This window comes from Mustela nigripes, chromosome 1, assembly GCF_022355385.1.
Source record: "Mustela nigripes isolate SB6536 chromosome 1, MUSNIG.SB6536, whole genome shotgun sequence".
In the NCBI taxonomy this organism is placed as follows: Eukaryota; Metazoa; Chordata; class Mammalia; order Carnivora; family Mustelidae; genus Mustela; species Mustela nigripes.
Window position 1 is genome coordinate 205,150,975 of NC_081557.1, and position 13,425 is coordinate 205,164,399.

Below are 13,425 nucleotides of genomic sequence, written 5' to 3' on the forward strand. Positions count from 1 at the left end.
GAAGACTGCCCGGCGAGGGGGCCAGGGAGCAGCCGCCCGGGGGCCTGGGAGGGACTGGGTAGTAGCACCGCTCGCAAATATCGCTGAGCACGCGGTGCAGCAGCTCCGGCCCACGGTTCTGTTGCCCTGGCTCCGGAGGGGGCCCAGGAATCAGCATACCGAGCAAACACCCCAAGACCCGCACACAGAGTGCATAAGGAGACCCACCCGCCCACAAGGCAGGTTCTCCCCAAGCGCACCTCGCGTCTCCCAGGCAACGGGCCGGCGGCGCGCTGTGATGACGTCGACGGGAGGACGGTGGCCGGGAGGCGTGCGGCGCTGTCAACCTGCCTATCTGGGCGGTGCTCGCCTTTGGATGTCTGTCATGCCCCAGAGGACATTCGTCGGGCGTCTGCTGTGTGCGCTGGACGGTGTGGGGGACCCAGCGACCAGGAGGGACGGCGAAATTCAAGGTCGGGTCCGTGGGGCCGGGGGCCCAGCGGCGCGGGCGGCGCCGGCGGCTCAGGGGCGGGGGGCCTACCGGGAGGGGTGGGCGTGGGGGGGTGGCTTGTGCAAAGGCCCCGTGGCACACCGGTTCCCTGCCAGAGCTGCTGGGGGCGAGACTGCCGGCGCCTGGACCTGGCAGATCAACTGGAGAGACAGTCTGAGGAGGTCAGACATTGTCCCCCAAGGTAGCCACAGAGCTGTCACCTAAAGGGAGAATGATCAGTCTGCATTTTAGTCACCTCTCTGCTGCTGAGAGGAAAACTGACTAAAGGCGGCTGTAGCTATTGTAATGATGTCTTGCGGCGAGACTGCTCCAGGGCCCCCTGGGAACTGCAGCAGACTAGACACTAGACACTAGACTAGCATGACCGTGGGGTCACCCTAACACACAGAGGGGTAAAGTGACTGGCTAAGTGCTCCCAACTCAGAAGTGCTAATGTTGGTGTCTCACGCCAGGCATTCTGGCATCAGACTCCTTGGTCACCACGGCGAGACCATCATGTAGTTATGTGGGTGACCTCATGTGGCATGGAGTCCTAGGGGCCTCCCTGGCTGCTTAGGATCTTGGGATTTGAGGTTGGGTGTGCTAACAGCTGTGGATCTCAGGCAACTTCTTCCATCTTACAGGCTTCCATTCACTCACCTGCTGAGAGCACTTCGGATTGTGAGCAGCGCTGAGATCATGTAGCTGCTTAACATTCACCTACAGTCAGGGATTGCTCGATGATTGGACAGTCTTGGCATTGGTTTAATAGTTGTGGAGGGAAGAAAGGATTCAGTAGGTGTTAGAAAGCTGCAGTTGGGGGCTTGGTAACCAATCAGTTCTGGGGGCAGAGAAGGGAATTCCAGCATGGCACTCAGGCTTATTGCTCCGGTAACCCAGGGCTGCGGAGCCCTGGGTTGGACCATTCAGAGCTCGAGGGCTTCTAGATTGTGTGTGTGTGTGGTGGCGGGGGATGGGGGAGGTTTCCCAGGAAACTGCTGACTGACCTTGCAGACCTGTAGGGTCCTGTCTGGGGGCCCTTGATGCATCAGGGACAATGTCAGCAGGTGATGAAGAGTGAGTGTGGCTGAGACTGAGAGTCTGCAGGGAGCTCGAGGGGCGCAGGAAGGGACACCTGGTGTGGTGTCCTGGACCTCAGGGAGGGAGCATGATGGGTGACCAGGATGCATCGAGGGCATGGAAGTCCAGAAAGATAAGAATTCCCCTTGGACTTCATAGCTTGCATTTTTGGAGCACTGGAATTCTGCTAAGAGTGTGGCTTACCTTTAGAAAAGTCTTGTTTGGTTGAGACATAACACACTATACAATCCATCCACAGCCATCCAGTGTGGTGCGACCACCACTACTTTTTATTTCCAGAATGCCTTCATCACTCCAGAAGAAATCTTGGCCCCATTAGGAGTCATTCCCCAGCTGCTGGAAGCCGCCAGTCTGCTTTCTCTGTGTATTTGCCCACACTGAACGTTTTGTTAAAGCAGGCTCATGCAATATGTGATCTTTGGTGTGTGACTTCTGTCACTTGACCTAGCACTGTCAAGGTTCATCCAGTGATATTTTATTGTATGGATAAACTACATTTTGTTTATGCATTCGTCAGTTGTTGGACATAGGGTTGTTTCCACTTTGGGGGAGTTATAAATAATGCCATGATGAACATTCGTGCACAAAGTTTTGTGTGGCTATTTCTTTCCATTTTTCTTGGGTGGGTACCTGTGAGTGGAGTTGCTGGGTCATGTGGTGGCTGTGTAGCTGAGCTTTTGAAGAACCATCAGACTTTCCCAAAATGGTTGTGCCCTTCTGCCTTTGCACCAGCAAGGAACGAGGGTATGAGGTTTCCACTGTCTGCACGTTCTGTCTCTGCACTTTCTCATCAATGCATGTTACTGGCTGTCATTTTGATCCTGGACATCATAAGGGAGGTGAGGTGGTGTCCCATCATGGTTTCGGTTTGCCCTCCTGGATGGCTAATGACGCTGAGCATCTCTTCACATGCTCCTTGGCCATCTGTCTATCCTTGGAGAAACCTCTATTTGAGGCCTTTAAATTGGGCTATTTGGCTTTACTATTAAGATTCTTAATATAGTCTGGAAGCAACTCCCTTATCAATAAATGATTTGCAAAACCTTTCTTTCTCTGGGTTGCCTTTTCACTCACTCATGGGTATTCTTTACAGCAAAAGTTTTTGATTTTGATGAAGTTTAATCAATCTACTTTTATTGCTTGTGCTTCTGATGCCGTGTCCAGGAAGGTGTGATCTCACTAAAGGTAGTGAAGGTTTAGTCCTACCTTACCTTCTTTGAGGTTTTAGTGTTAGATCCTACATTGAGGTGTGTGTGTGTGTGTGTGTGTGTGTGTGTGTGTGTGTGTGTGTGTGTAAAGAGTGGGCCCTTATTCCTTTGCACGTGGACATTGGGGACCCCCAACACCAGTTGAGAAAACTGCTCCTTCCTCAGGACATTGTTCGGGCGCCCTGGCCAAAGGCAGCTGACCCTACATATTAGGGTTTGCTGCTGGACTCTCAGCTCTCCCATCAATTTGCATACATCTGTCTTCACGTGGTGCCATATCAGTCCCTTTGCGTCAGGTTTGGACATCAGGCAGAATGGATTCTCCAACTTTGTTCTTTTTGAGGAGGTTTTGACGATTCTGGGTTCCTTACATTTCCGGTATATTTTAGGATCAGCTTTTTAATTCCTGCTGGGGAAAAAAAAAAGCCAGCTGGGATTTCGATGGGGATGACATTGGCTCTGTAGATGAGTTGGCGAATGTCAGTATTTTAACAGTGTTTAGTCCTTCTGACTCGTGAACAAGGGATGTCTCTCCATTTATTGAGGCCTCAGATTTCTTTAAAAAACGCTTTGTAGTTTTCAGAGTATAAGTTTTGCATTTCTTTCACTGAATCTGTTTCTCTGTATTTTATTATTTTTGATGCTGTCATAAATTGAATTTTTTCTTCATTTCATTTTTGAGTTGTTTGTGGTGAGTGTATAGAAATTGAGTTGAGTTTTGCATATTGATTTTGTACCCTGTAAATTGGCTGAGCTAACTGATTCTAGTCGTTTTTTAGTGGGTTCCTTGGGATTTTCTGTATACATGATCGTATCATCTGTAGACAAGAGATGGGTTTCTAATCCAGATGCCTTTGATTTCATTTTCCTGCACGACAGCACTGGCTGGAGCATCCAGTAGTGTGTTGATGGGAAGAGGCAAAGTGGACACCTATGTCTTGTTGCTGGTATTCGGAGAAGGGCACTCAGTCTTATTAACATGTGATAAGAGCTATGGGCGTTTCATAGACACCCTTTTTAGGTGAAGGGCATACACTCCTGATTGTTCAGAATTTCTGCTATGAAAGACCGTAGGATTTTGTCAAACGCTTTTTTCTGCATCCTTTGACACGATCATACATTTTTGTCCTTATCATGTTGGCATGGCATATTAAATTAATTGACTTTATTTCTTTCTTTTCTATTCTTTTGGGGTTTTTTGTTGTTTAGAGAGAAAGAGAGAAATGGGGAAGGGCAGAGAGAGAGATAGAGGACCCCCCCCCCCCCAGTGAGATTCTGTACTTAGCCGGGTCCTGACTTGGGGCTCAGTCTCACAACCCTAAGATCCTGAGCTGAAATCAAGAGTCTGACACTCAACTGACCGTACCAGCCACATGCCTTCTGATTGACTTTGTCCTGTTGAGCTGTGTGTAGTTTCCTGGGGGCACAGGTCCTTGTCCTAGTGTGCAATCTTTCTCCGGTGGGGCTGGATTCAGTCTGCAGGACTTACCGAGGAGATGTGCCCCTGTGTTCATAAGGGACGTTGGCCTGTCATTCTCCTTTCCCGAGATGTCTTTGGTTTGGGGTTCCAGGTGCCACTGGCTTTATGGGGTACCTTATGGCAGTGTTCCCTGTGCTTCTGTTTCTTGGGAGACTTTGTAGATAACTGGTATGTTTCTTTAACTGTTCGGTGGAATTCTTAGTGGAAGCCCCGTGGCTCGTCTTTGTTGGGAATTTGTTGGTTCTCCCCTAGTGTCCGTGTCTGCTGTAGGTCTGCTCAGATTTCCTGCCCCCTCGCACTTGCCTTGGGGGGAGTGCATCCCCTCTGTGCCTTTCCCCTCTCGTGCAGACACACACAAGTTCTTTTGTCCAGTGTTCAAGCCCCCATTGCTTCTCAGCAGTACTGAGCAGCCAAACTCAGAACCCCATGTCTGAGACTGTTTCCACACTCAGCAGAAACAGACCCAGGTTCCTGGAGGTGTTAAAGATTCGGCTGGGTGGGCAGGGGATGGTCCATGCTTGGGACCGCACTCTGCTGCTCTTCCTCTAGGTCTGGGTTCACCAGCCCTTCCTGTCCTGGGCCTTGATGAGCCACGGCACTGTGGAAAAGGAGCCAGTCCTCTCAGAAAATTCCAGAATGAGTCTTTGGTCAAGAGGGCTGGGTTGCAGGGTACCTGCTTTGTTGGTGGTAAGCCAGATGTCTGTTTGTGAAGAGAGTTCAGGACAAAAGTCTGTGTTCAAAGGCTCTCCAGCAGATGACCCACATCCAGATGGGTGGGAAGGGGACCTTTGCTCCTGTCCTATGTGGCCAGAGTGGACCAGTCAGCAGTGGCCAGACTCTAGAGGGAGGGTTCCTGGGTCATGAGGTGTGGCTGGGCCTTGAGGGACAGATCTGGTGGCCCTGAGAGCGTGAGGTGTCCTTGGGCCAAGCGGTAGCTCACGGAGCCTCTGGTCTCAGCTGCCCGGGGTTGCCCACTGCGACTGCCTCCTCACCCTGTCTTCGGGGAAGGTAGACGTGAGGTTTGTATGGTCATTCTCTCTTGCTGGCCCTTTGGGAGTCCGTTTGCTCCTCTCCTCCTTGCTGCATGGCATGCCCGCACTGTGGCTCGGGTAGGTGAACTGGCCAGCTCACCGGCTCAGGTTGTCTGTCTCCTGCAGGCTGATACCCCAAGATGGCGCCCCCATCAGAAGGTGGCGCTGATGCCTTGCTGCCAGATCTCCCCAAGGGGCCCCTGCAGGCCTACCGCTCCCGCGCCTCCTTCTGCTGGAAGGAGCTGGCGCTGTTCCTGGAAGGCGAGGACGTGCTGCGTCTGAAGGTAAGGCAAGCTGTCAGAGGGCTGAGCCGAGCTCTGCGGCTGTGCTGGATGTCTGCTTCATGGGCACAGGCCGTCTGGTCCCTCTGGGCGAGCCTCACTGCCACCCCTGAAGGACCACAGCCTGGTTCACCTTCTGAGGCCTTGGGTCCCTGTGCTCATGGCCAGAACAACTTCCATCTGTCCCTGGGGGGCTGGGCTGGACCATGTCCCGGGGGGTTGGTGGCCTTGAAAAGAGCCATAGTCAGAGCATGGTGAGGGCTGACCTTTGCCTCCAAGTGGGGCACTCCCCGTCTCCTGCATTTCCAGAAGACCATCTTCTCGACTTTGGAGAATGACCCGCTCTTTGCTCATTCGGGGGAAGAGCTGTGCCTGGAGAAGTGCCGGGAGCTGAACTTCCTCCGTTGCCAGCGCCTCTTGGAGCTTAGCTTCCTCTCCATGGAAGACATGGTGGCGAGCCCCCTGTTGGTCCAGACGCTCATCGCCAGTCTGGGCATGTATGACTGGTCCCTGGGCATCAAGTTCTTGCTGCACATGCTGGTGAGTGGGTGGTGAGGAGGGCAGAGGATTGCACCTTCCCTGCCTCACATGGAGCAGAGGACCCCCCCCCCCACACACACACCATTGCACCACCCCAGGCCCAGACGAGGTTGAGGCACAGAGAGAGAAGGTCCTCATTCATGTGAATGACACACAGCCTGTGGGACGTGGACGGTGCCCGTGGGCTGTGCTGCTGGCCAGCATTTGCTGCCTTATAGATGGCGATGTGAGCATTTGGGGAAGTGTTTCTTTTAAGAGAGTTCTAAATAATAATATAGGAAACAAAAATGGAGATGAGAACATGTGGGCATGATGATTTAGGGAGAAGTCCTGCTGTTCTCAGCTATCTGTGCAAATTGGCGAGAATTTGCATAGTCCTTGGGGAGAACGCCATGCAAACTAAAGCCTCATAAGAAGAGGAGATTTGGGGGATACCTGGGAGGCTTAGTGAACTAAAGCCTCTGCTTTCAGCTCAGATCATGATCTCAGGGTCCTGGGATGAAGCCCCGCATCGGGCTCTCTGCTCAGTAGGGAGCCTGCTTCTCCCTCTCTCTCTGCCTGCCTGTCTGCCTATTTGTGATCACTCTCTCTCTCTCTCTCTGTCAAATAAATAAATAAATAATCTTAGAAAAAAAAAAAGAAGAGGAGGTTTGGGGCTTTTTTTGCTTTATGCCAACACCTCCCCCCAAAAAGCCCCCACAAAAAGCAAAACAGGCAGGGAAGGGGAGGCAGGTCAGAGACAATCCTGGGGCTCCCACTGCCGGAGCACGGTAGAGGTGATGACGTGTCCCCAGCCTTGGTAGACACACGGTCCTCTGTGGGGCTCTGATGGGAAGCTGGGCTCGCCCGCCTGTCCTGTACCCTCGTCCCTCCTCTCCCCCTCCGCTCCTGTCTCCCTGTCCATCCATCCCCTCGGGATTTCCCTTGGGTGTCTTAGGTGCTCCTGCTTAACTTAAACGTGAACTGCTTGGGCCAGGGACTCAGGAATCACCCCAGCCATGGGCATTACAGTGCCTGCCTCCCCCAATGCCCCAGAGCAGGATGCCTTAACTTGCCTCTGTTTGCGTGACCATTTTGTACTTCCAGACTTTTGGATCAGCGATTTACAGCTCTGGTTCTGAAAGACATTTAAAATACCTTCCAAAGATCTTCAACATGGAGGTGAGTTGAGAGCCCCAGAGGCATGAGCCCATATTCTTCTCCCTGTGTACCCCAAGCACAGGAGGTGGGTCCCCGGGAGCTGCATATTCCCTGGCACTTGGTGGGTTTAGCATGAGGCTCTCAAAATGAAGCCTTCTGTTTTCTTCCGTTCCCGGGAGCAGTTCCTGGCTCTGCGTTGCCCGGGCGAGTAGCCCACTGTCCCCACAGGCTGGGGCCGTGGTGTCCCGCATGTCCCTGTGACTCCGTAAGACCCCAGCTGGTTGGGTCGGGGGTGGGGACTTGGAGCTTTGGACTCTAGTTTAGTCCTTCCGGAAGGATGGTGGCGGGACCCCAAAGAATCTCTCTTGCCTTAACCCTGTTTCTTGCTTTGATATTAGATTTTCGGCTGCTTTGCTGTGACCGAGCTCAGTCATGGCAGTAATGCCAAGGCCGTCCGAACAACAGCTCACTATGACCCCACAACTGAGGTAGGTAATCATATTCCTGTCAGTCTCACAGCCTCAAGCCTGCGTAACATGGGGTCCCTACACTCCGAGATCTGTCTTTGTGCACGTGTGCTTCTCACGTGCACCCTGAGATCGTCCCCCTGCCAAGTGTCAGCTTGGAACATGGGGGGGCTCATCTCTTTGTTCACTAGGCAGCCTGTCGGTGTTGGGTTCGCAAATCTTCAAGCTGCCCACGCTTTCTAAAATGAACAGTGCAAACAGGGTTCTTCGTGACCCTGGTCCCTTTCTAGCTGACCCTTCCCCATCAGTGGCCAGGCTCCACTGGCCAGGGGCCTTCCCTGTCCACTCCTGCCCCCACATCTGGCTCCTTGGGCCGTGTGGCCAGTGAGCACCATCAGCTGCTGCCTGGTGCCTTCCACTGGTGCATGTGTTATTCTCAGCACTGGGCCCTCACAGGCTGTGTCCTTGCTGTCAGGGAGCAGACACTTTAGGCTGTGGTCGGTGGGGGACAGATGTCAGCTAATGGAGTCATGATTTATCAGGTGGTCAGCTCTACGGACAGAAGGGAGGGCAGGAAGAGAATGGGGTGCATGGGTCAGGCAGCTTCTTCTCTCTGTGACCTCCATACCCTGCTACTTCCGTCGCTGGGGTCAGTCTCCTCCGCTTCTCTGAGGACCATGCCCTCTGCTGCCCTTCCCACACCTGGTTTGGTGTTTCAGGAGCCCTCCGCCTTCCCTGCATTGGGAGCATAGTTTGGAAGAGTCTGTATAAAGGAAAGTAAAGCCCTGTGCTCCTGTATTTGTTCTTCACTCATTCATTCTTCAGCAACGTGGGCCAGGTGCATATTGCACAGAGCCACAGACCTGAGGGGAGCCCCTGGCAGGCAAAGCAGGGCCAAGGGAGAGGTGTTCCTGGCCTGGCATGGACGGCCCTCCATGGAAGAGTCGGGCAGAGAGAGAGCTGCTTGGCCACGGCCCCCTTTGGCTTTCTAGCCATCGGATACCTTTCTCTGAGCCCAAGTTCTTCTTGGCCTGGCCTGGTCTCTTCACTCTGCACTCTGGCACTGTTGGCTCTTCTTGCTAAGTGGGGAGGCGGGGTGAAGCCTGGTTCTGACCCACTGCCTGTTGGCAGGGGCCTGCGGGGTGGCCTGGTTCTGACCCACTGCCTGTTGGCATCTGCACCTAAGTGACCAGCAGAGCATGATGTCAGAGCAGGGGGAGATCGGGAGCCTGGGGCCCTTTGTGGGCTGCTGGTCAGGTGCCCATGTCAACGACAGGTGTTTTTTGAGCACCTAGTATGTGCCAGGCCCTGCTTTAAGATATGGGGCACCTAGCAGTGAGCACGACAGATCAGCCCCTGCTCTGGGGGTTCACCAATGCTGGAGGGGAGACAGGGACAGAGCAAAGAGAGCTGTGAGTGTCGGGGACTGTGGAGACACCGAAGGGACGGGGTAGTGTGCCTGCACAGGGAGGACATCTGCAGAGATGATGGGCTGGGACTGAGGGAAGGCTGTGGGCAGACATGGATGGACAGAATGGCGGTGCCGTGGCCCTGAGGGAGCCCCCATCCCTCCCGTGGAGGACAGGTGGCGGGTGGAGGTGTCCCTGCCGTCCCGAGCAGTGGCCAGCTGAGGGACAGTGATGTGTGGTGGCACTATGGAGAGGGGAGCTATAGGCAGGACTGGCCGACCTGCCCCTGCCCCCACTTTTCTTGAGCGGGGTCTCTGCATCTGGAAGGGGGTCACCAGGGCCCTCGGAGTTGATAACCCCACATACACGGCTGGGCCAAGCAAGGACTTCCCTGTGCGCTTGTCTCAGCTGCCCACCCACAGGGAGAGGGAGACTGCCCACTGTGGCCAGTCCAACGCTGGCTCTGCCCAGCTAGCCCAGGTCTCCCAGCCTGCCTCCGAGCCCTGGGCTAGCTCCCATCCTGCCCCCAGCCCATTTCACTCCCAGCCTGGCCCCCCACATGGCCTGTCTCCTGTCTCACTGAGTGCCCGGCAAGCCTCCCAGCTCCTGCCTTGATCCGTGGGCTCATTCACTCTGATGTTTCAAGAGTCTGCCTTGTGCTCCTGGACACATGGCCCTCATGGAGCTCATGGGTTGGGGACACCGTGGAAGGGGAAATGGTAGTGCTCATGAGGGGTGAGGAAGGAGCACAGCCGAGGAGGGCCTCTGATTCAAGGCTGTAGCCAGGGAAGGCGCCCTGAGGGAGTGAGGCATGGTGCTAAGCAGGTGGGGTGCTGGCCAGCTGCCGGAATAGTGGGCATATATGTTATTGTCTGACGTGACTCCTCATTTTCCACAAACGTGTCTGCATTAAGTTATGGGACCCAGAGATACACTGTGTTTAAAAACAGGGCTTCCTTGGGGTACCTGGGTTGCTCAGTCAGCTAAGTGTCTTCCTTCGGCTCAAGTCATCATCTCAGGGTTCTGGGATCGAGCCCCACATTAGGCTCAGTGGGGAGTCTGCTTCTCCTTCTGCCTGCTGCTCCCCTTGCTTGTGTTCTCTCTCTCCCCCCTCTCTCTAACAAATAAATAAACAAAATATTTAAAAAAATGTAAAACAGGGTTCCCTGCTCCAGAAAGGAGCTAAAATGTTCAGTTGCTTCTACTCTTAGGACTTTTGAACAGAGAACGAACGTTGAGTCCATTGGAAAGGGAAGGAAGATCTATGTGTGCTTCAGTTGTTCATTATAACTTTGGTTACAACTTTATGATTATTACCTTTTTTTGGTGCAGGAATTCATCATACACACCCCCGACTTTGAAGCTGCCAAATTCTGGGTTGGCAACATGGGCAAGACGGCGACACACGCCGTGGTGTTCGCTCAGCTGTACACGCCAGGGGGCCAGTGCCACGGCCTGCATTCCTTCGTGGTGCAGGTGAGTGGATGCTGGCGGGGCGGCTCCGGCCACGGATGCGTAACCAAGTCTGAAGGCACCTTCGTCACTGCTGGGTGCTGGGGTGCTCCTGGCTTCCAGTGAGCACAGCCCAAGGGGAAGGAGAACCCCGCCTTGTGTGCATGGGACAGCCCATCCGCCCCCAAGAGGGCATTATCCAGCCCCCAATGTCAAGGGTGCTGGGGTCCTTCCATCCGGTCTAGACCCGAGATCACCGTGGGAGAATCTTTCCGTCCTTCTGGTGGCCACATCCCTGTGTTTTCAGCTGCTTGTCACAAACCTGGGCTTCCCAGCCGCACCATCCTGTGGTTCTGACCCAATGAGTGTGAGGTGGGCTCCAGTGCTTCTGGGAGGTCCGACTTGGGGGCCTTGATGTAGCCTGTTCCTGAGTTACAAGTGGGAAGCTACGGCCAGGGTCTGCCCGGGACCTGCTTGCTCCCGAACCCCCTCCCCAGGCCCTGGCAGTTGCTGGATCTCTCTGCCGCCATGGGTTTGCCTGCGGGATGTTGCATGTGGATGAGAACTACAGCAATGAGCTTTCCTGTCTGGCTACCTGTATGTAGTACGGTTCTGAAGTCAGCCCATACCGTGTCAGTGCCGGGAGTGCCGCACCTCTGAAGGCTGAGGTACCTTTGTGTGGACTGGGCCACAGTGTGTGTATCCACTTGCCTCCTGAGGGACGTTCGGGTGGTTTTCATCTTTTGGCTATCGTGAACAGTGCTGTGTGCGCTCACGAGCGGGTGTCCGTTTGAACCCCTGTTTCTCTACTTCGGGGTAGAGACACCCGGGAGGGGACTTGCTGAGTCCTACGGCGATGCTGTGCTTAACTCCCTGAGGCATTGCCATACTGCTTTCCACAGTCCCCACCAATCCGTATTCCCGTCTGCACCACCGTGTGAGGCTCCCAGCTCTTCAGACCCTCCAGAGGCGTGTTTTCCTTTGTGTGCTGCTGGGCATGGGCTCATTTTTGCTGGGTTCTTGATTGCATTTTCGTAATGGCCATGATATTGGGCTTCTCTTCGTGTGTCAGCTGGCCACTTGTGTATTCTCTTTGGAGAAATGTCTGTTCAGGTCTTTCGCCCCGTGGAGCTGGCTCCAGCAGTGAGGTGGCCACTGGAGGCTGGGACAGCCATTGAGCCTGGTCAGGGAGCGGGCTGGGCTTCACCAGGTTGGTCCTAGCCTGGTTAACAGGGCGGAAATGAGGGACGCTGTCAGTCACCCATTGCAACCTGGCCCATTGCCGCCGGGTCCTTGCTTGCCTTCCCACGCTGCTTACTACAGGCTGTGGCTCATGATCCTCCCGTCACGTGACCGGGCCATCGTCCATCAGTGCCTCTCCATCTGGCTCTGAATCGGTGATTTGTCTTCTTATTGTTGAATCCCGTGTGCTGGAGACTAACCCTCATCCGATAGATGATTTTCTCTCATTCCACCTGTTGTCTTTCTATTTTCTTGTTTGTGTCCTTTGCGGCACCAAGGGTTTTAATTTCAGTGAAGTCTGGTTGCTTCCTGTCCCCCTTGTTGTTCGTGTCCCTATTCTCAACTCACATTTGAGCCATTGAAGCCCAGGAGTCACTTCTCATGACCCCAGGCTGTCATACGCTGCTTCGGTGAGTACAGGTGTGTCCCTGAAGGGATCTTCTGATGGAGAATGGGCTAGTGTTCACTTTGTTGAGGGTTTCCGGCCCTTTAGGCAAGAGAACAGGGGTGTTTCACTCTCCGGCGGGACTGTGTCACCCCTCCATCCAGCAGGGTGTTTCCATGTGCCTAGTGTGCACCAAGCGAGGGCTTGTGGGTGGCAAGCGTCCCCGTCCTTATCGAGGAGGGGAGCATGAAATGAGGACTCACCAAGCCAATCAGAGGTGCAGTGCCTGCTACAGGCAGTGGCCGATCTGGTGAAGGGCGGAGGTTTCTCACAGGTTCGGTCTCTCACGTCAGTCAGGTTGGCGGAGCTCAGAAATTAGACACAGACACAGCTACTCCTGTTTGCAATCGGCATGACATTGACTCGCTCTGTTCGTTGGTCCGCTCCCTTTCCACGACTGGGAGGTTAGTCGGTATTGGTGGCAGCTGTGTGGTCATGGATTTTCATGGGAATCTGGACTTGTGCCCGCTCTATTTTTGTCTGAGATTCCTTGAAAAGCACCTACCTGTTTTCTTCCACGTTCACCTCCTTTCCAGTTTTTTTTCATTTCAAAATGTTATGAGAAGTTAGATCCTAATCTTCACTGGGATTTAATGAAAGCTGAGAAAGGGGGAAAGAGCATTTACGTTTGGACATCAGCCCTTGCTCTCATCTGAGATATCCCTCTCATGACATTCAGTCGGATTCGATGGTCGTTTCCCCAGAATAAACGAAAGCAAGCCATTCTGCAAATAGCTAAACTCGTAAGAGTGCGCACTCACAGTTTCCTTGAAGTAGAGTTTCTTGCCCTGTGCTGTGGACCTCTGGGCTGTGTGAGCCTCTCGTGGGGCCAAGCTGTGTAAGGTGGGTGTGCTCCACCCGCTGTTTGCTCAGGATGCCCTCCAGGATGGACAGCCAGAGGGTCTATGATAGGACATCCGGCCCTGGCAGCGAGGGGCAGTGCGGGCTCCCACCTGGTTGGGAGTCACTAGCATACTGGTGGTCTCGGGTGCAGCCCCGTGTCCCTGGCTTAGGGCCCCCGTGGTGAGGTGAGGAACCACCTGCTAGCCACACCTGCAGTGTCTGGGAAGGTAGCTCCATGGAACCCAGCTTTGGGGGCAGAGATCTATAGGACTGATCTCAGGCAGCATCTCCTCTGGCTCGCATGCCGGCCTCCTAGC

General features: G+C 54.1%; 1 protein-coding gene across 2 annotated transcripts in view; it reads left to right on the forward strand.

Moving 5' to 3' along the window:
- The first annotated feature begins 290 nt into the window (after positions 1-290).
- The window catches only part of ACOX3 (acyl-CoA oxidase 3, pristanoyl), a 38,253-nt gene continuing 25,118 nt past the window's right edge, over positions 291-13,425 (forward strand). The window contains exons 1-6 of one of the 2 annotated variants that reach the window (XM_059380096.1): positions 291-452; positions 5,416-5,573; positions 5,880-6,110; positions 7,197-7,271; positions 7,649-7,738; positions 10,459-10,602. In XM_059380096.1, coding sequence (XP_059236079.1) covers positions 5,430-5,573; positions 5,880-6,110; positions 7,197-7,271; positions 7,649-7,738; positions 10,459-10,602 — 684 coding nt within the window. In that variant the 5' untranslated portion in view covers positions 291-452; positions 5,416-5,429. Of the gene's footprint in view, positions 453-5,147; positions 5,278-5,415; positions 5,574-5,879; positions 6,111-7,196; positions 7,272-7,648; positions 7,739-10,458; positions 10,603-13,425 lie in introns of those variants that run through there. The other variant, XM_059380104.1, reaches the window with a different exon arrangement.